This window comes from Ustilago hordei (genome assembly GCF_900519145.1).
Source record: "Ustilago hordei strain Uho2 genome assembly, contig: UHO2_contig_29, whole genome shotgun sequence".
NCBI lineage: Eukaryota > Fungi > Basidiomycota > Ustilaginomycetes > Ustilaginales > Ustilaginaceae > Ustilago > Ustilago hordei.
In genome coordinates, this window is record NW_024545284.1 from 25,091 (window position 1) to 46,276 (window position 21,186).

At 50.4% G+C, this 21,186-nt stretch overlaps 4 protein-coding genes and 1 non-coding gene across 5 annotated transcripts; 2 read left to right on the forward strand and 3 right to left on the reverse strand.

Annotated features, from left to right (window-relative positions):
• Window positions 1-9,234: 9,234 nt before the first annotated feature.
• Window positions 9,235-12,891, forward strand: UHO2_07416 (putative cdk-related kinase 1; the record flags this gene model as incomplete). Its single annotated transcript, XM_041559024.1, has 1 exon — window positions 9,235-12,891. One exon carries the CDS (start codon window positions 9,235-9,237, stop codon window positions 12,889-12,891), a length of 3,657 nt encoding a protein of 1,218 aa, XP_041414958.1.
• Window positions 12,892-13,567: 676 nt separating this feature from the next.
• tRNA-Asp(GTC) lies at window positions 13,568-13,669 on the reverse strand. Its single transcript has one exon. It is a non-coding gene; the product is annotated as a tRNA-Asp (tRNA).
• Window positions 13,670-14,169: 500 nt separating this feature from the next.
• UHO2_07417 (uncharacterized protein) lies at window positions 14,170-15,508 on the reverse strand (the record flags this gene model as incomplete). Its single annotated transcript, XM_041559025.1, has 5 exons — window positions 14,170-14,469; window positions 14,584-14,683; window positions 14,770-15,019; window positions 15,091-15,227; window positions 15,312-15,508. 5 exons carry the CDS (start codon window positions 15,506-15,508, stop codon window positions 14,170-14,172), a joined length of 984 nt encoding a protein of 327 aa, XP_041414959.1.
• Window positions 15,509-17,071: 1,563 nt separating this feature from the next.
• UHO2_07418 (putative 40S RIBOSOMAL PROTEIN S24) lies at window positions 17,072-17,648 on the forward strand (the record flags this gene model as incomplete). Its single annotated transcript, XM_041559026.1, has 2 exons — window positions 17,072-17,362; window positions 17,457-17,648. 2 exons carry the CDS (start codon window positions 17,072-17,074, stop codon window positions 17,646-17,648), a joined length of 483 nt encoding a protein of 160 aa, XP_041414960.1.
• Window positions 17,649-18,396: 748 nt separating this feature from the next.
• On the reverse strand, window positions 18,397-19,227 carry UHO2_07419 (uncharacterized protein; the record flags this gene model as incomplete). The annotated part of the gene is made up of 2 exons (XM_041559027.1): window positions 18,397-18,591; window positions 18,697-19,227. The coding sequence occupies 2 exons, from the start codon at window positions 19,225-19,227 to the stop codon at window positions 18,397-18,399; spliced, it is 726 nt and encodes a 241-aa protein (XP_041414961.1).
• Window positions 19,228-21,186: the final 1,959 nt, after the last annotated feature.

Here is a 21,186-nt window from a genome sequence, read left to right on the forward strand (position 1 = left end):
ATATCCTCCTTTGTCTTCTGTCATGTGTGATCTTGATACCAAGGAACTCCTTGATTTCCCCATTGTCTTCTGTTTCCCATTTGTCCATGATTTCTCATTTGGCATGATTGACTTCATCACAGCTGGGTGATGTTATCAACATGTTGTCATGGGCCTGGATGCTCAAGAAGCAGGAGGGTCACGGGTTCATATAGAAGGAGCACAGGTATTGAAGATCTAGTCAATACCAGTAGAGAGCATGGTCGTAGTGCAGTCTCCATGGAGACCATGGACTCCTACAGACTCACATGCAAAGGAGGGCCAAGCACAGCCACGAGGAGGACCAAGCTCAAGGAGCAGGCACAGCCACGAAGAGGACCAAGCTCAAGGAGCATGCAGATGGTTACCACTCAGGGGCTCGAGAGACAAGAGCCAAAGGAACTGTCACTGATCAAAGGAGAAGGAGCAGTGTCGAAGGAGTCGACACCAGGTCATGAGGAGGAGGAGCATGTCAGGGGTCTCGCGCCTGAAACCCAGGTCGGTCTGTCGAGATACTCGGTGACTATCAAACTGTGCGACAGCTATTGTCTCGGTATCGGTGACTATCAAGTTGTGCAGTGACAGCAGGTGGCGTTCGTTGTATATACTATCGTAGGTTTCGGCTGACCTCTGTGGACACTCCGTTCAGGGGTAGCTCAGCACAATCAATATCAATGCTTCGGTTATGATGACACCAAGGTCTGGTGTGAGTGTTGATGATGATGAGGTTGATGTCATTGGTGATAAGGTTGGTGAGTGTTGATGATAAGGAGGTTGATGGTGTTGGTGATAAGGTTGGTGGTGTCAACACGAGTGTCCAGTGTGTTGACTTGATGCTTGAAGTGACCCCCAGACCGCAGTGGACTACTGCCTTCGGTTCTATCTATATCCGGACTGCTAACCTGCTATGGGCGCCTTCGGACATCAGGTAGTGGTGATACAACACACACACTACAATGAGGAGCAACCTTGATAGATTGCTGCTATGCTGACTGTAACTAATGAGTACTTATGTTTCTAAGTATTGACTAGTTGTATGGTGAGTAGAGTGGATGAGGATCCACTCGACCTATGATGATGAGAAAGCATGGTTATATACCTCTTCTCAGCATCGCCAGCGATGCTGCTCCTGCTCTCTCTCCAGAGAGTACCTTCTTCATCGAGTACTGCTCAGGGGCCTCTCCTGCTTGGCACCCCTGTGCCTCTTGAGCTGTGTCGACTCCTTCGACACTGCTCCTCCTCCTCATGACCTGGTGTCGACTCCTTCGACACTGCTCCTTCTCCTCATGACCTGGTGTCGACTCCTTCGACACTGCTCCTTCTCCTTTGATCAGTGACAGTTCCTTTGGCTCTTGTCTCTCGAGCCCCTGAGTGGTAACCATCTGCATGCTCCTTGAGCTTGGTCCTCTTCATGGCTGTGCCTGCTCCTTGAGCTTGGTCCTCCTCGTGGCTGTGCTTGGCCCTCCTTTGCATGTGAGTCCATAGGAGTCCATGGTCTCCATGGAGACTGCACTACGACCATGCTCTCTACTGATCTCGACTAGATCTTCGATACCTGTGCTCCTTCCATATGAACCCGTGACCCTCCTGCTTCTTGAGCATCCAGGCCCATGACAGAGCAGTGTCGAAGGAGTCGACACAGCTCAAGAGGCACAGGGGTGCCAAGCAGGAGAGGCCCCTGAACAGCACTCAATGAAGAAGGTACTCTCTGGAGAGAGAGCAGGAGCAGCATCGCTGGCGATGCTGAGAAGAGGTATATAACCATGCTTTCTCATCATCATAGGTCGAGTGGATCCTCATCCACTCTACTCACCATACAACTAGTCAATACTTAGAAACATAAGTACTCATTAGTTACAGTCAGCATAGCAGCAATCTATCAAGGTTGCTCCTCATCATAGTGTGTGTGTTGTATCACCACTACCTGACATCCATAGGTGCCCATAGCAGGTTAGCAGTCCAGATATAGATAGAACCGAAGGCAGTAGTCCACTGTGGTCTGGGGATCACTTCAAGCATCAAGTCAACACACTGGACACTCGTGTTGATGCCACCAACCTTATCACCAACACCATCAACCTCATTATCATCAACACCCACCAACCTTATCACCAACGTCATCAACCTAATCATCATCAACACTCACACCAGACCTTGGTGTCATCATAACATTGATATTGATCGTGCCGAGCTACCCCTGAATGGAGTGTCCACAGAGGTCAGCCGAAACCTATGACAGTATATACAACAAACGCCACCTGCTGTCACTGTGCAACTTGATAGTCACTGATACTGAGACAATAGCTGTCGCACAGTTTGATAGTCACCGAGTATCTCGACAGACCGACCTGGGTTTCAGGCGCGAGACCCCTGACACATGTCATCTACATATGCTGTGATGATTGTGATTTTGTCACCTGTCCCTCTTGAGTATAAGCATGGTGCACTCAGCATGCAGTGAAATCCAATCATCCAGAGATGTGAGTCTAGTTCAATGTTCCATTCACAGCCTGATTGTTTCAGACTGTACAGTCCTTTCACTACCTTTGACACTTTTCTGGGTGGTATTTTGAATCCAATTGGGGGCTTGAGATATACATCATGGTGTATAGTAGAGTTCAAGTATGCTTGTTTTACATCTATAGAATCCATTTCCCAATCTTGCACTGCCATGATGGCAATCACCCCTTGAATGGATTGGATGGGCACTACTGGTGCAAAGACCTCTGTGTAGTGTTTGCACCCTTTGGGAGGTCAGTGATCTCCCATGTGCCCATTGCTTCTAATCCATCCAGTTCCTTTCACATAGCCTCCTCCCAATGTTTCCTATCCTCTCCACTCAATGCTTCACACACAGTTGGGTCCAGATTCTTTCTCCATTCCAGTCATGTCACCACAAGTCCAAAGAGTTCATTGTCAATTTGGGTTTTGGCGATTGATTTGTGTTCCACCATCTTTGCTGTTCCTCCACTTAATCTCTCTTCTGAAGCTAGCTCCATATTCATGTATTCTTTTAGTGGCTCCCCATCTGCTTCATCAAATAGATTTTCCTCAGTATACCCTAGATTTTCGAAATCTTCTTCAGTTGTCATTGCTGGAGGTGTCTTTGTATCAACCGGTTGCCACTCTGTTCTGTCTGACCAACACTTTGATTCCATGAACTTTGCTGAATTGCTCCAGAATATGTTTGGATTGTAGTCTGGGCTGTAGAAAAGCCAGCCCTTTCTCTCTAGACTGTATCCCAAGAAAATAGATGTGATGGCTCACTGATCCAGCTTTTTGTTATCCTGTTTGACTTTGGGTACATTTACCCATGCCAAACACCCAAACACTTGTAGGAGTCTTATGGGTTGCTCCAGCAACTTCCTGAACATTGTCTGATAAGGAAACTTGTTGTCAACACTCAGAGTAAGGTTTATCTTGAATGCCACCACTCTGATTGCATATGGCCAGAATCTCTTTGGCAATCTCCTCTGCATTAGCAATGTCCTCATCTTCTCTCCAAGGCTCCTGTTCATTCTCTCTACCTGTCTGTTTTGCTTACTGTTGTATCCCACAGTGGTTTGCCACTCTATACCCTTTTCTAGTGACCATTCCAATGCCTCATTGCTTTTCCATTCAGTCCCTTGGTCAGATTGGATTGCCTTTAGCTTCCTATCTGTCTGTGCTTCTAGGAATGAAACAATCCTCTTGAGTTGCACAAACACATGGCTCTTTTGCAACAATGGCTGTGCATGCATGTACTTGCTATGATTGTCAACCAGCACTAATGTGCATGTATACTCTGTCATGTGGGATGAGTCTATTATCAGATCAACATGGATAAGATCTAAGGGCCCCATGGCTCTTTCACCACTGCCTTGCCCCATCTGGGCACTTGTGCTCTTGGATTGTATGCACTGCTCACATGTCAGAGCAGTGTTTGGATCCAATTCCATGATATGCTTATCTTTTAGTTTGTCTGTGATTGCCTTAGATTTGTCTCTTCCTGGGTGTCCGAGTTGCTCATGCCATAGTCACTGCTTTGAAACCTTCAGCTCATTCTTAATATGCTTGAACTCCTCATTGACACCTTCAAACAATGGTGTTGATGTGGTCATCATGCTCTCTTGCCATGTGTTGCCTCAGAACTCCAAAAGTCCTCACTCATGATTCTTTGCAATTTTAAGTGTCATGCCATTTGTTAGAAAGATTTGCCCACTGGTAGTATCCAGAATCACTCGTGCTCCCTCATCCATTAGTGAATTCATTGACAGAAGGTTAACATTAAGATGCTTAACATATAGTACATTTTGTAAGGAGATTTCCCCATAATCTGTTGATATGTTCGCATCTCCTATGGCTGTTGCTTCCAAGACCTTGTTTCTGGCAGTGATTATGCACTTTTGACAAGTTCTTTGATGTATTAGCATGCTGTAGGTGTTCACCATATGATAACTCACCCCCGAGTCCAAGATCCAATGAGTTGTTTCTTTTGCATTCAGGGGTTCCTGCCATTTCGATGAGAGGGTGAGGGAGCACCACACTTCCTATTTAGGTTTAGTGAGGGGGGAGTCATTTGGAATGGTAACTGAAGCATTGCACTGACTAATACCATGTCCTGGTTGCTTGCAGATCCAGCATCAGATTCGTCATGGTCTGCCTGTGTTCTTTGGGTTCATGTTGCTGTTGTCAGCTTCAGTCTCTTTGGCCTGTTCATCTTGATCATCATTGCCAGCAGTCCTGGCACTGGCCTGTTGGGGGTCAATCTTTTGTGCAGGGATGCTCTCAACAGCAGTCTGTCAGATGCTTAGTGTGGTGGTGAGAGTATTGAAGTCAATTTGCTGAATGGTGGTGACCATCTCTTTATACACTGGATGCCAGATTGTGCACTTCTGCAGAGCTGAGAACAATGTGTCATTGGCAAATGGCTTCCTGAGGAGACTGCTTTTGGTTTGAATGGACTGGATCTCTTGGATTAACTTTCTAGCATCCAAATGAAACATCTTTATGTCGCTGAGCTGTGAGATGAGTGCAAGTCTGTGGGACATCTTGGTGGCTTCATTCATTAGACTGTTTTCAATCTTTCTCCACACTTGATGGAAAGTGAGGTACTCTTTGATTACATCCAGAACAAGGTAATTGACATTGTGTTCTCTGGTAGTGTCAATTGTTCCATGGAGAGCATTGATCAAAGCATCATCAAGAGAGTGGCTCCATTTTGGGTGCTTCTTGTCATACATTCCCTCGAGGTGTTTCATTGCATGAGGCACAGATCAGAGGAAGGACTTCATGTGGGCACTCCAGCTGTAGTAGCTGTGTGACATAAGCTTTGGTACAGGTTCAAGAAGCTTTGCTAGGGTGTGAAAGTTATATCATTTGTCACCATCATTGAAATTGGAGTTGGAGTCAGCATCTTCATCAGCTTCATTGTTGATGGCCTCAGACTCATTCTTGTTCATGGCATCATTGTCAGCTCGCACCTGGGTGCCCTTGCCTTTCCTGCTTCCTTTGGTCCTTGTGCTGGCACCAACCTGGGTTTTGGTGTCTTCTACCATGGTCATCAATGAGTTTTGATTAGCTCAGTTGGTAGCTTCTTCAGACTCTTAATCAGTTGAAGATAACAATTAGTGTATGCCATTTATTGGGGCCACAATCAGGCTCCCTTACTACAGTCATATGCTTCTTGTAATGCTTAGTATTTTCATAACATGAACCTAATTGACAGTGATATATATACCTTGTTGCCACTCTGATCATATCTGAGCAGAATGAGTCATCTCTCTTGTACCCCTATGTTGTTGCTTCATGAAGTGTCCCTGAGCCATTGCTATGACAACCTTCACATGTTTCATTGTGTTTCTTGCTTATGCAGGTGCTCAGTACCATGGTGCCTCAGCTGCAACTCATGCATCCCCTTGAGATGCCGATGCATCTTCAACTGATTTCACATCGATTGTTGCGCCTGGCCAGTCCGAGAAAAAGTAAGGGTATCCGTGCAGATCTGCTCTTTTGCATCCGACCTTTGACCAAAAAGAAAAGAAAAAAAGAAAAAAGAAAAAAGAAAAAAGAAAAAAGAAAAAAGAAAAAAGAAAAAAGAAAAAAGAAAAAAGAAAAAAGAAAAAAGAAATAAGAAATAAAAGAGAGAGAAAAAAAAGGTCCCAAAAAGGACGCGAGTCTGAGCTGTTCCAGAAAATTTCTCCAACAGCACAACAGTCATATCGTTGTGGGTTCAAAGAAATCCACCGAAATATGATAAAAAAGGTCGGCTCGGTCGGATTTCGGACCAATTCTTCCACGCTGCAGAGCTTGTTTGATAGACTCATGCGCACGAGGCAAGAGTTCTTTTCAGTCGCTGACCTCGAGTCCATAGCTTCTTGGCCCTTTGCCAGTCGCCTTTGAGGATTGCTGGCTGCAGCCGCCGACGTCAAAAGTTCTAGCCATACTGAAGGCAGGTGCTGTGCGAAACGGTGCGCCTCTGTGCCTTACTGGCATCCGAGGGTCGTGATGGATTTGATTCAAGTGTCAGAAAGTGAAGTGGAGATTAGGGGGTCTATCGGGCGATCTCTTTCCCTACTTGGCTTCATCGGCGATCTGAGTGGTCCATTCCTTTCACTTGGCTTAAGACCTGGTTCTCATACCGTGTTTCCACGCTAGTTTCGAGTCTAACCCCCGTGCAAATGTCTGCCGGCCTTCCTAGGATGAATCGCAGCAACGTCGATCAATCGAGGTTTTGTACCCGAAGATGTCCCGTCTGGAAACGGGAAGTGAAGCTAGGTGTACCGCTGGATTAGCACGCGCTTGGGCAGAGAGATTGAGAGATTGTGTCGATGAAGTCCCCACCAGCATGACTGCAGCCAGTGTGACCATGTAGCCGCTAGAGAAGAACAAAGTTCATCTCAAAGCATGACATGGGTTGTAGAATGTCGTCGAACTGGCATAAGAAGCGTGCTTCGAGATTCATGCTGGCACATTGCAATTGAGCGAAGGCGTGGTTTGGCGAAGCGAGATCTGACGATGAAGCAACTACAGTACTTGAAGCTTTCAGGTCTCTTTTGTTTTTGAAAGCTCCTTGGCAAAGCGTATGTGAGGTGAGGGATTGAAACGGGAACCAAGACATTGGTGCTCGCCAAGACACCTTGAAATCTACTTTTGAAGCTTCGTACCGTCATAGCGTAATGTGTGAAGTGAGCTTTGTCTGTCCTTTTGAATCAAAGTCATGGCACCTGGCAAACAAGAGTGATTTAAAGAGGCATGATGGGCCAGTTCTTGGTGATGGCACATCCGACGAGCTACGTCCGCTCTCTACGATATGGCTCGAGCCTATGCCGATACCATCCACATCTAGCCGGCTTCATGTTGCAAGTCGATCACATTGAACAGCAGGAGAAGAAATGCGATAGCCAAGAATTCCGACTGGCATGGAGTTGTCAACACGCTGTCCTACCCAAACCCAAACCCTGTGTCAATCTTGTCACATCAATCCGCCGCTTCGTATAAGATTGCTTCACAGCTCCGACTCAGCGGCATATCTTCGGTGCGTGATGGAGGACAGGAGCGGACAAGAAACCCCACTGACAGCATTGAAACAATCAAGGCGGAAATGAAAGGACCGGCAGACGCAAGGCCTTCGTCAGTACCCTTCAATACAGTATGGCGGTTGGCGCCTACTTCCGCTTGGGAACTGTGCGTGTGTGCATGTGTGCGTGCGTTAGCCCAGTGTCAAGCAGAGAGTGTGGGCAAGGAACTGTTGTCTTGGCGAGCCCCTTGCTTCGATTTTGACATTTCAGAGGTGTGTCTCTGGATAAATCAATTCAACCAGAGCGAGCAGCCAGCTCTCTCACGCTGTGTTACTGCTGTGACAACAACAATAAAAAAAAAAAAAAAAAAAAAAAAAAAAAAAAAACAATAAAAATAGACGGGGGGGGGAAGGGGGGGGTTTCAGTTTTGCGACTTGCCGCCCGCTCGCTCCTCGACAGCAACAGCACACGGCATCAAAGCTCTCTCTCTAACCCTCTCACACACAGAGAGTGAACAAGTGCCTGCTTGTTTCGCTTAGGCGCCCGCCCGCTCGCCCTCATTTTATGAGGGAATTCTTTTTGAGCACTCGCACCGCACCGCACCGCACGGCACCAAGCCTTGCTTGCTGTGCTGCATTGCAATACTTTCCTCGCGCCTGCTGTTGCTGCTGCTGCTGCTGCATCACACCACACGCTGAGACCTGCAATCAGCTTTACGGTACGCCAACACCTCAGCCATTTTTCGCAATTGCAACAACGCACAACGCACACCCACACACACACATTATCACACTTACACCCTCAATCACACACACACACACACACACACACACACATACACATACACACACATACAACACACATTTGGACATCCACATTCTCCTTCATCTTTCCATCTTTGAGTTTCCTTCTTCATCACCTTCTCTCCCTCTTCTCTGTCGCCTTACTGTCGATTGTTCGCAGCCGCGAACTCTGTCTCTCTCTCTCTCTCTATTGCTCTGTCTCTCTCTATTGCTCTTACTCGCTCTCTTCCAAGCTGCAGTCACTTCAGCGCTCGTGTCCCAACACCGAACAGTTCATGGCCTCAAGTTGCTCTCATTGACCGCCTTCATTGACACACTCACAGCTTGCTCGACAGCTTCGCTACTCTCCAAGATCTTCACACTCGCCCTCGGTCCTCCTCACGTCCTCTGTCTTTCACACACCATCGCCACAACCCATATTTGCTGCCGCAACGCCTTGCTGCTCTCTCTTCGACCCCGCTGTACACAGTGCTGCAACACTTCATCTCACATTGTCGGCTTCGAGCGCCAGATTCTTCCGATTATAACAGCCGCGCTTCATTCCTTCCGCCACGCCCCACCCGAAGATACGCCCATCATACCATAGGCGTTGCGACATCAATTTCAATTCATCGCTTGCCACCATTCTCGCTTCGGCTCTTCTGATACTCTATTTCCGGCTCTTTCGATTGCGCTTCTCTACTCGAGCGCAGAAAAGCAGAACAGCAACCGCAGACTCACTGCTTCCTTTTGCTACCGCCGTACGCTCAGTCGCCACCGCAGATCTGCTACCATCATCGCATTCCACACAACACAGTCCGAGCACAATCCACCTAAACGACCCGCAGACCCTGAGGTTCGGCACTGTCTAGTCGCAAACGTGCACATACCTCCAGTGCTCGACCATGCCTTTGCGAAGAACCAGCACTTAAGCTATGGCCCAGGTTGCTCTTAGCTCCACGCTACCTCTCGCCTCTCCGCACCACGACCAACAGTATCGCCATCCCGGTCGAGCCAACAACGGGCTCGGCCCTAACGGCCTCATGCACGCCTCGGCCTCGGCCTCCCTTCCTAGGGGTGCTGCTGATGGTGCTTCGGGCTCTTACACTCTCGCCAATCCCTCGGCACAACCACCATCCACACCATCCTCCCTCCGTCCACCAGATCAAGAGATGCCAACCACCGCTGCTTCTCTCATGCGCGAAGGTCCCAGGGACTTTACCGTGATCAAAGATGTCGGCGACGGATCTTTTGGTACAGTCTGCTTGGCCGACTGGAAGAGTCCATTACCAAGCGGCACCATGCTCTCACCCATGCAACATCCAACCACACGTCCCGAGTACATAGGCAAGCGTCTCGTTGCCATCAAAAAGATGAAGAAGCCCTTCCCAAACTGGCAGGAATGTATGAAACTCAAGGAGCTCAAGTCGCTCCTCACAATACCTCCGCATCCCAATATCATCCCGCTCTACGATGCTTTCCTCATGCCTACCACCAAGGAGCTTCACTTTGTCTTTGAGTGCATGGAAGGCAACCTCTACCAGCTCACAAAGTCCAGAAAGGGTCGTCCGCTCGCCGCTGGATTGGTAGCCTCCATCTACGAACAGATCGTCCTCGGTCTGGAACACATACACAAGCATGGCTACTTTCACCGTGATATGAAGCCAGAGAACTTGCTCATCACCACCACTGGACTCGCCGACTATCCCAACATCCAGCCAGGTGCACCGCCAGACAAGGATGTCCTCGTCATTGTCAAGTTGGCCGACTTCGGTCTGGCTCGCGAGACTCTGAGCAAGCCTCCCTATACCGAATACGTATCAACCCGTTGGTACCGTGCTCCCGAAGTTCTTTTGCGATCCCGCGACTACAGCAATCCCGTCGACATGTGGGCATTAGGTACCATCCTCGCCGAGCTCGTCAATCTCAAGCCGCTCTTCCCCGGTCACACTGAAGTCGACCAAGTACTTCAGATCTGCGAGATTCTCGGCGATCCGAGTCACAGCTACGGCAATGACTCGCGCTCCAGACGCAACGGTGGTGGACCCTGGGACAAAGGAATTCGCATGGCGAGAGCCGTCGGCTTCCAGTTCCCCATCTGCAAGCCCGTCAAGTTCTCTCGTCTCTTTTCGGATCGCGTCCCACAAAGTCTTATCGATTGCATCGAGGACTTGCTACGCTATGATCCCAAGGCTCGACTCACTAGCAAAGACTGCGTCGAGCACGAATACATGAAGAATGAAGCGCCGCGACTCCGACCGCCACAAGCGCGGCCTGTTGTCAGTGCAACCTCCCCAAGACGTCCACAAGGCGCCTTTGCTCCGAACAACGGCGCTTCACGGCCAATCCCTCCATCCCACTCTGGTTCGCTCTCACCGCATGCCAAGCCGCCGTTCGGAGCTGCCGACTCCAACCTCAGACCGCTCGCAATGCTGCGTCAAGCCGATGGCTCAGCAGTGGTCATGGTCAACGGCAGCCGTGTCGACACCAACGCCTCCGGCAATGCCACTAACAGCCCCGCTGCCGCAAACATGCACGCTTCAACCGCATCTCCTATGCAAGTGGATGGAGCCGAAGTGCACTGGTCTCCTCCGGTGTCCTCGATGAACCGCCAAGTGTCTCTCTCAGGGTACCCCGCTTTCCCCGATTCTGCCTCCGTCTACGCGCAAAGCAGCTCCGCTCACCACGATGGGCCCTCTTCTGGTGCACCATCATCCGACGCCACTGTGGTCCTCGGCAATGCATCTATGGTGCCCTCCAACGTCCAGCCAACCGAAGCGACGCTTAAACACACCGATTATCGTCATGGTCAAGCTTTGCAAGCGCATCAGTACGAGCAGTATCAGCGCCAGTATCGACAAGAGGCAGGTCAAGTGCAAAGGGGCGGGTATGAAGATCAGGCCGCCGCCGCAGCAGCGTACGACCGCGAACAAGCTGCTCGTTCTGGCGCTTTCGTGCCATATGGTGCTCCCTACCCTGGCGCCGGCTCATCTGGCGATCTCTCGCAGAAGAATGACTCGAACGCCAGCAACGAGACCATTGGCTCGCGCGACAAGGAGCGACGAAGAAGCAAAGCATGGGGTCTCAACATTTCTTCCGTCTTTGGTGGTAGCGGCAGCAATGGCAGCGGCGGAGGTGCTGGTGGCGCAGGACCCAGCGCAACACATCATTACGCCGTCGCAAACGCCGCCGCTGTCCGTATGCCGCCCAACGGCATAGCCGCGAATGGATCTACGCAAGAGCTGCGGACCTCTATGGAGCCAACTCCCGCTCAGAGAATTGCTGCTGAGCATGCCAACACTCCTGGTCAGCCCAACAGTGCGCCAGTCAAGCAGCTCGACCCGAAGAAGGCCAAGAAGGAAGCCGAGAAAGCGGCGAGAGAAGCTGAAAAGGCAAGGCGTGAGGCGCAACAAAAGGCCGCTCGTGATCGCGCACGTGCGGTCATGCAGAAGCGTAACCAGCTTCTGGCTTCTTCCAACAGCAAGGATCCAGTCGAGTGGCTTGCAGGCACGATCCAAGCAGAGGAGCCCTACCGAAATGGACCCAGTGAAAAGGCGAGAGGCAAACAACCTGCAGGGCCCGGCTCGCAGCTGTCGCCTTCCATGCCCAGCTTCCCCTCGGGCGAATTCCCGAGATCGCCTCTTCAGCAGCCTATTCACGCTTTGGGCCCAGACTACGGCATGGCTGCCAACGCAGCCATCACGGGTCCTATGGCGTGGCGAGGTGTCGGAGCTCGTGGATACACTCGCAGCAACAAGGCACGTAGGCGCGAGCATGACGACGATCACTCGATGTCAAGTTTCGAGGATGCCATCGATCCTCGCAGGGCCTCGATGCAATCCTACCAGACCGGTGACAGTGATCCCGGGCCAGGTACAGGATCAGGTCAACACCTGCCGCAAGGACACCACATTCAGCGGGCCAGCTCGTCCTCTTCCCTAGCTTCAGCTCCGTCTCTGTTGGACCAGCGCCGCTTTGCTCCATCGCTCGAGTCGCATCGCAGCTCCCAAGAGACACGTTCCATCAGTTCTTTGGACCATCAGCTCATCACCAACATGGAGAACATGACGGCTGCAGAAGCAAGGACACGCACGCCTGGCAATGTCTCGCCAAGTCCAGCTCATCTTGTTGGTGCCCGTCAGTCACTGAGTCGCCAGAGCCGTGCCAACAGCCGTGCCTCGTCTGCTTCGGCACATCGACAAGGTTCAGCTTCGCCTTTGCACCACGCTAGTGGTATCCCACGCTTCCACCCGTACTCGCACGGTGGGCCTGTAACGCCATCGACTGGCTATCACCCTAATTACCAGCTCCCACCGCTGCACCAAAGTCTGCATCAAGGCGGCGCGCCTGATCGAGGTGACGGATCGGTCCCTCCAAGCTTCCACCCCAACGCTGGTCATGCTCAGCAACACGCGCACCAGCATCATATCAACCCTATCTTCCATGTGCCTTCTGGCAACATGGGCCATGGCACTACACTGCCGCCCTTCTCATCGATCGCAGCTTCCATCGATGCACCTGCCATCGATGGCAAGGCCACGCAGATGATGTACGCGCAAACGCGCCCTTCTGGGCCGTTGTCGCAGGGTTGAAAGCACGGGAGAGCTTGACGGCAGCGCACTTGTCAACTCTATCCCATTTTCGGCACACAATCATTCCATTCAGCTATCTATCACTATCCTTTTTCGCATAATCTTTGTAGTGCTTTGTAGTGCATACCATTGCTTCCCCAATACCATCGTTAGTAATCTCTCTCGCGCATCTCTTGACCTTCGGGCGCAAGCTCATCGGAGAACTCGTGCAATAAAAGAAAATAAAGAAGATCGGTCCCGATAATCAATGATCGGTTAGAGTCGGAGCACGATGTCACTGCTATTTAAGACAGAAACACATATACTCGATTGACTAAAATGAACGGGGTGAGAACCTAGTGTTCTCAGCTTGATATATATATATATATATATATCTATGAGGTACATGCCGAATGTGGGAGTATCCTACTTCACGATCTAGCTTGACAACGAGCGGGACTGTGTTGTACCCGATCTCTGGACTGATCTGTTCCGTCAGATCCCCGATTACGTTTATATCAGCATGTATCATCATATTTGATCGCTTCCTTCGGCATGCAACTGTCCGAATAGGGTCACATGAACCCAACTCATCCTTCTTTTGAGTTCACGACGATTGCCAGGATGTAAGGAAGAAGAAAAATAAAGAAAATGCATATATTATTATAATAAATAAACAATTAAAAAAAACATGATCCTCCGAATCCGGGAATTGAACCCGGGTCTGCGCCGTTTTCTGCGCGGAGAACGCTGGTCATTAACTGACAAGGCGCCGTCATAGCCACTAAACTAATTCGGATCGCGTTATTGCTGAAGTTTTAGGTTGCGTATATATATACTGCTGTATAATCTGGTTTCATGGTCTTCGAAGAATTTCTAAGATGTACTGTTGTTGGACGTGCAGCAAATAGCGTTGACAAGTTGCGATTGCGATAGTATGTAAGAACTAAGTACAAGACGATGAATAGTATATATGTGTGTCTCCCAGCACTCTGTGTATGCGTGTACATACGATACTGAGACGTGCTTCCCATAGAGGGTGTTGAAACATGACGGGGCAACTATCTTCTCCTCGTCGGGTGTCGGATAGCCGGTCTGCCGATGCTTGTCACGATAACCGACCTGGGATAACATGCTGCGGATCCGAGTGAACGAAGATGGCGGCGATATGAGATCGAACTAGAGGTCACATACTTTCACTTGTACGCGTGACAGATCCGACCGGCTCACCTCGTGTGGCGCACTTCACCAAAGACATTGTGCATTGCTACGGACACCGTTACCGAAGGGAATGAGAGGTCAGAGATCTACATAGGTGATCCTGTTAGCGACTTGAATGCCGACACGCGCGGCCCAGGTGGGGGGATGTTTGCGCAGTTGCGGACCCCACTTTTTCTCGACGTCGTTGACGATGTCACTGAAGCGAGGACCGAGCGCTTCTCCTGCTTCTCTCAGTTCTGGCGGTTCGGCATCATCATCCAAGGTCTTTGTGATCTCCAGACATGATGTGCTCGCGTGAAAGCGAGCTTCTTCGTAGTACGCTTTGGCGCGGAAGGCTCTATGGAGCACTTTACTCAGCGCTGTTGACAGTTTGTGGAACTGTCAACAAAGGTGGGAGAAACCGGAGCTCTGTCAGTCAAGGGCTACATTCACAGAGATCATTCGAAGCTGTTGCTGAGCTCGACAGCCTACAGCTGCATCGTCCGTACATACCTGATCGCGCCCCGAGCCAACCTCAAGCACCATGAAGTGTCTCGAAGCATCGTCGTTGTTCAAATAGGCAATCCTTGAGAAGGAGAAAGGAAAGCTATTCCGCACAGATGCATCCAAGAGCGTATCAATCAGTTGGAACGCCCTTCATACTTTCCCCACGATACGTATACACAAGACGAAACTCACCTGCCTATCGTTTCCTTGAGCCTTTGCAACTCTGCCTTTGCAATCTTAGCGTACTCGTCCCGTTCGGAGCTTCGTACCGTGAACGGACGTGTGAGAGAGACGTGCAAATATCCTGCTTCTTCCGCGGGGTCGGCTCCAGGACTGGCATCTGAATGTATTAGATCCAGCAAAGTGTGACTTGTTCCGAGCTGCTCTTGAAGGTGTTTGTGGCAGTCTCGTATCAAGGCGCTCGAAGAGGGGTCCAAAGGTACTGGATGGGTGCGCATCCCAGGTCAGAACGCAGTCTTTGATTGCTTTCAAAGCCTAGCAGGCTCCACTTACCATCCACAAAGCAGTAGCACAGCCAATCTCCGCGTGCGACCTTCTTTGAGCTGTTGCTGGCTGGCGCCGGGGTCAAGTCGCTGGGTGAATCGTCATCCTGTCGTTGCAAGCTGTCCGCCTCGAGGGGCGGCAGTTTCCTGTTTCTCAAACGCTTACAGCACAGCAGAGTCAGAAGACGCTCCTAAATCGCAGACGCACGTACACAATATCATCATGCTCACCTTTTTGTTACTCGTTTGAGAGGAAGGTTGGCTGGGGCTGTACTTGCAGTTGGACCTATCTTTGTGATTTTGAGAGGAGTTAGGGCTTCAGGTCGGCTCAACTTTGACTTGACCTTGACCTCGTCGCCATCAGAAGCCGATTCAGCATCCGAGTCGGAGTTCGCATACTGTGACAGGCCAGCAAGAGCCCCGCTCATCGTTCAAGACCGGCACATGACTCAACAAGGGATGTATGTGTCTCTTGTCCTACTTGCAACAGGGTCCAAGCGTAAGGAAGCTGTCGGATTGCGCAGGCATTGGCTCATCACCGAATTCCAAGGGGGAAAATGAATCAAGCCAATCGGTCGTGAACTTTTGGACAACTTTGCTGCCCGATCGATCCTTTCCAAGTCCAAGGGCGTTCTGCGCGTTTGAAGCTAAAACTGCAAAAATTCCCACGCTGAACAAGATTTTGGCGGTTAAAAACACCGAATTCTTCTGCCTTTGAGGCTCGACTAGGACTGCTCAGAATTCAAATTTGTATTGCTCCTGTGTGCTGACTTGGAAGGTCGACTCGTTTCAAGTCTACGAGGCACGACAGCGCGATGTGACGCCCTGAAAGGGTGAGATTTCGAAGAATTGGAGGTTCGAGAGTAAGAGGCGGCAAGCAGCCAGGCAAGAATACGAGATGGCAGTCAAGTCTCATTTCGAGGTCAAACGTGTTTGTGAGGCTGGAGAGCGTGTGTGCCTGCCTGTCTGCGGTGCGAGACGGCGCGGAGTGTGTGTATGAGTGTGTGTATGAGTGTGTGAATTGCTGCTAGGTTGAGCTCGACACCATCCTTTGCTACTCTTCGCTACCACCAAGAATTCGTCAAGATGGTGAGTATGCCCTTGCCATTGATGGAACCGATCTTTGCCGAATCATCGACAACATTCGACGCTGCTGCACCGCATTACGACAAAATACACCACATCGCGAACTCGCCATCTGCAATGATTAGCATCGACAACAGACGGAGCAAATCCGTACAGCAACCCGTCATTCACTGTGGCGACCTATGATACAAACGTTCCACCACTGTCTACAGTAGCGACAATTAGTCCATAGCCTCGACGATGGAGAATCAGCATTAGCAGACTCGCAACGGCATTATAACATTGATGATACAGAGTTCTCGATGTGCGCTGGGGAAGATTCGACTGGCACACATGCACGTATGCAAACAACGACGAAGACGCCAGCATCTAGCTCAATGTCGACTTGATGATCTTCATCGAGATCGTGAGCACCTCGACGCAATCCTGATGTTTCGAGAAAAGGACAGCAAAAGTGGTCAACGTCGGTTATCTATGATGTTCGGGCATCATCTTGGATATATGAGATAGTGTTCACGTAGGACCGGGATCAAACTGGACACGCAATAAAGCTCTTCGTAAGCGTCGACAGTCATGTTGTCGAGGCCGACCACAGATATGGCGGTTGATGAGTTGGGTTGGGCGAGGACAGGCCCAAGTGGACGAGTGTCTCAGCTCGGATCCGGTGGATAACGCAAATTTCGCTCGCGCTCAGACTTCTTAGCGGTTCTTCTGGCTTTCTCGGATGCACGCATTGCCAATCTTTCATCTCGTTCCTACGACTCTTTTCTCGACCAAAACTCACCTGCAGTAGCGTCGGACTTGACCTTGATTCGGCCATCGGTTCTTCCTCAATATCTCGTCCAGCACACATTTAACTAACCTTCTTTACTACGTTGCGTATATCATCGCCGCCGTCGTTTATCATGACCTCACAGGACTCCACTTCTCCCGTCACCCTCCGAACTCGCAAGTTCATCACCAACCGTCTGCTCCAGAGGAAGCAGATGGTTCTCGATGTCATCCACCCTGCTCGTCCCAATGTCTCCAAGGCTGAGCTCTCTGAGAAGCTCTCCGAGATGTACAAGACCCCCAAGGAGCAATGCGTTGTTTTCGGTATGCGAACCGCTTTCGGTGGTGGACGCTCCACCGGTTTCGCCCTCATCTACGACTCGCGTGAGTCGATGAAGTTCGAGCCCAAGCACCGCCTCGTCCGCGTAAGTATCTCGCAACGCAAGCGCATATCAGGCAGTCATCTCGAAACATTGTCATCAGCGAAGATGAGTGATGCTGTCGAGAGCCATGCTACAGATCCAGTACAGTCATCCTGCAACAGTCATTCTGACATTCCCTGATCCTATTTGCATTCATCACCCACAGATTGGCCTTGCCGAGAAGACCGAGAAGGCTTCGCGCAAGCTCCGCAAGGAACGCAAGAACCGTGCCAAGAAGGTCCGTGGTACCAAGAAGACCAAGGCTGCCGAGGCTTCCAAGAAGAAGTAAACCGGTTTCTTCCTGCACTTCTCCTATATTTCCGAGCACCCATGCGTTCCGACTTTGGCCTGCAGCAGTCACTTGACACCATGGAACTGGATTCGAGTTGTTGCATTCGTACGTCGCATGGCCGACGAGCTTTCGCCCCTTCTTTCGAAGTCGGCTTCTTCACAGCGTCGATACGAGTGTGACAACCTTCGATACCTCCAGCTCCTACCAAAAATGCACACTGCATCGGCATGTTCCCCCCCCCCACATCATTACATTGCAATTGTACCATCAACACGTTTCTTTTCTCTTCTTTATCAACCCCCCAAAGAGAACCTTCACACACACACACACACCCGAAATATCGAAAGAAGGTGGTGTCGCTTATCAGACATGTTATGCTGTTCCTATTTGGTGCGATCAGTATGTGTGCCCGTTGTGATATCATAGTTTGAGATTGCGGCTGAGAGACAGAGGGCGAGTTGCTGAATACGCACGCGGACCTTGCAGGGCCTTAAGGAATTGCGCTACCACGGTGCATGACCCGGTACGTCTCTGTCGACAATGCTCGGATAGCTCGTCGGTATGTCTCGTTGGACACGTCATATGGGCACAAGAGCATCTATCTCCAGGCGATAAAATCAGATGTATGAATGATGCGATGAATTGAATTGAGCGATACTGTTACATGCTGATGAATGGGAAGAAGAATGATTTGCTTGCGACTGCATGGCAGTGTGGGCTATTTGTGTGGAGAACAGAATGTAGCTTATGCTTGCTGCGTCGGTGTTGTGGCAGAAGAAGATGACTGGGCGGTCTCTTCGAAAGCGGCTTCCTCGAACAGACTTCCACCCTGACCAGGCTCGGGCGCCGGAACAGCCTCTCGAACCTGCTTCTGAGCCTCGATCAAGGCAAGACGACGCTCGTTGAGAACGAACTTGATGCGAGCCATAGATTTGCGGACCTGTAGAGATGAAAGCGTGCGACGGTTTTGCTGTCAGTAAAACATTTCTCTGCAAGGCCAGCGGGTACATGTTTCTGCCTGATGTGGAGCAAAGGTGATACTTACTCTGTGATTCTTCCCGCCCAAGTTCTGCGACCACATCCTAGCAGCCTGACGAGCACCAACACGATTCAACTCCTCCCAAGCTGTGGCCAAGCGGTTGCGCTCCATCAAGAGCACATACCACAAAGTATGCAACTCTTTAGAGCTCTTCAATCGCAATTCGCTAGCAAGCCATGATCTGCTGTTGGTATCTTTACCAAGATCAGACTGGTGTACGGCATGTGGCAGATTGACAAAGTACTTGGGAGGTGAAATTGAGTCCTTGCTGGCCTCTTCGATGACAGCGGTGCCTGCCAGGGACTTGTCTGCAATCTCGTGTTGACGTGTGCGGAAGAATTGGAGCAATGGGTGTGCTGGGTACTGTCGGATCTGCTCGAGCTGTGTCTTTGGTGTTGGTGGAAGTGATGGCTGCGATTGAGATGCTGGCTTGGTGGGCTTGGGGACTGGGGCTTGCGATGCGCGGGAGGAGGAGGAGAATGTGCGCGCAGCTCGCAAGGACTGCGAGAGTCGGTTGAAGACGGGCCTTGTAGTCATCCTGGACGAATCCCGTGTGAGCGTTTTTGGCAGTGTGTTGTTCAGATGGGTACGACGTCAAGATGTGGATTGGTGTCAGCAAGAAGATAGTGCAGGATTGCGAAGGTGGAAAGTGTCAAGCAGCAGCCTTCCAAATTTTACGAAATCGGGACCGAAGCTGCAATCTATGTTTTTCATAGGGTTGTAAGATCTCGTTTTTGATCACCGATATTACACCAATCTCCAGAGCTGTTACCCGATTCAGAATGTCCACCAATTCGCACTGGTTGTCGGAGTGGAAGGCATGACGCTCGAAGGTGATTCGTGGCTGACGTTCATGCAACAACTTGGAACGAGACCGCGGCGGGGAGTCGCACGGAGTCAGTTCTCGGCGGCAGAGCGAATAGGGGAAAGTGCAACATCAGCCTCGAAGCTCTCCAAGTGGTAGTCAAACTCGGTCCCGTCCTGGCCCTTACAGTGCCACACAGGCCAGACGCGGATTGCTTTGCGGCTGCTCGAGCAACGTGGTTTCTACCTTTGGTCCCTTACTTCCTTTCGACACCAGCTGAGCTCGTCTCGTCTATAAGCAAGGCAGACGATGTCTGATGTCTTGACAGCATTCTGAGCTATGCGCCCTCGGATATTGCGCTACGATCCGCTGGAATGGTTCGCACGGCTTCAGAGAAGCAAGAACTTGAACACCACACTACACAAACTCTGGGTCAAGTTGTTCCGAAAGGTGGCTTGGGCCCCTTCTTGTTCGATCGCTGCTTTTCACCTCGCTACAGCCCATGTGGTCAAGCCAGATATCATGTGTGAATGCGCACAACTCCTGAGTCTTTGACTAGGAACAAGTACCTCGGAAAACCCCTTTCGATACAGTAGCGTTGATTGGCTAACGAAGCGTCACTCTTGAGCTCAACGTCAGCTGAGCTGGTGGCAGTCGAATGTGCATCAAAGCATGCATAGAAAACGATTTTGGCTGCTTTGCTTCCACAACAACCATGCAAGCTGCTTGGGAAAAAAAGGGCCGTGTTGCAAGGCCATCCGACGTCAGCGATAATGATGCGAGGCAAAGAGCCTCAAGTTCGAAGCAGTCTTGTGATTGGGCGATGGAGGAAAGCAGTACCGTGCCGCATGGCTGGAGACACCAAGCTGAAAGCAAGTTGCATCCCAGAGAGGCCCATAGGTTGACGATAGCAGTGAGCAACGTTGGCGGCACGTCAGATTGGATGCTTCCTCAACTTGGAAGCTTCGCACGTCCGACATGGCAGTGAGGTGGGAAGTGCAATAACAGGCAGATTCTGCTTGACTTTTGAGTGGCGCCTCCCGATCATGCTCTTCTCACACGCAAGATCGTACCATATAGGCGAAGGATTGTTCGAGAGCTTTCCCATCGCTGCACAGAACGACTTTGGTGTGTGTGGACCTCACTCGGTTACCCTTGTCAGCCTGCAGAAGAACAAAAGCAGAGAAGGCAAGAAGATCCCTTTGTTCCGGAAAGCGGGGTTGTGGGAGTGTGCCTTGGCGTCAAAGAAACGAGACGCCGGTGACAGCTTTTTCTTTTTCTTTTTCTTTTTCTTTTTTTTTTTTCTTTTTTTTTTTTTTTTTTTTTCTTTTTCTTTTTTTTTTTTTTTTTTTTTTTTTTTTTTTGACAGCGGAGAGCGAAGCTGCAAGACTGTGCAGGAGATCGTATTCTTGAGCATGCTATCACCAGCTGTCGTTTGACTGATCATTAGAGTCGAACAATGAGAAGTATGGCAACACAATGCAAGCTAGCTTTGCAGTCGCTGTTTGCCGGGCTACCAAGAGCTGCGAGTGTTGCAGTAGCCATGGGAACTTGGCAAAGGGACCTGCTCTTGACACAACGGATCCGTTGCAGCGGCTCCCTGTTCCGCTGTTCGAGCGTTTGCACAACAACAATGAGCGAGGTATCCCGTGTTATCTGCTGCCGAGCTGCGCTCATCAAAGCTGTTCTTT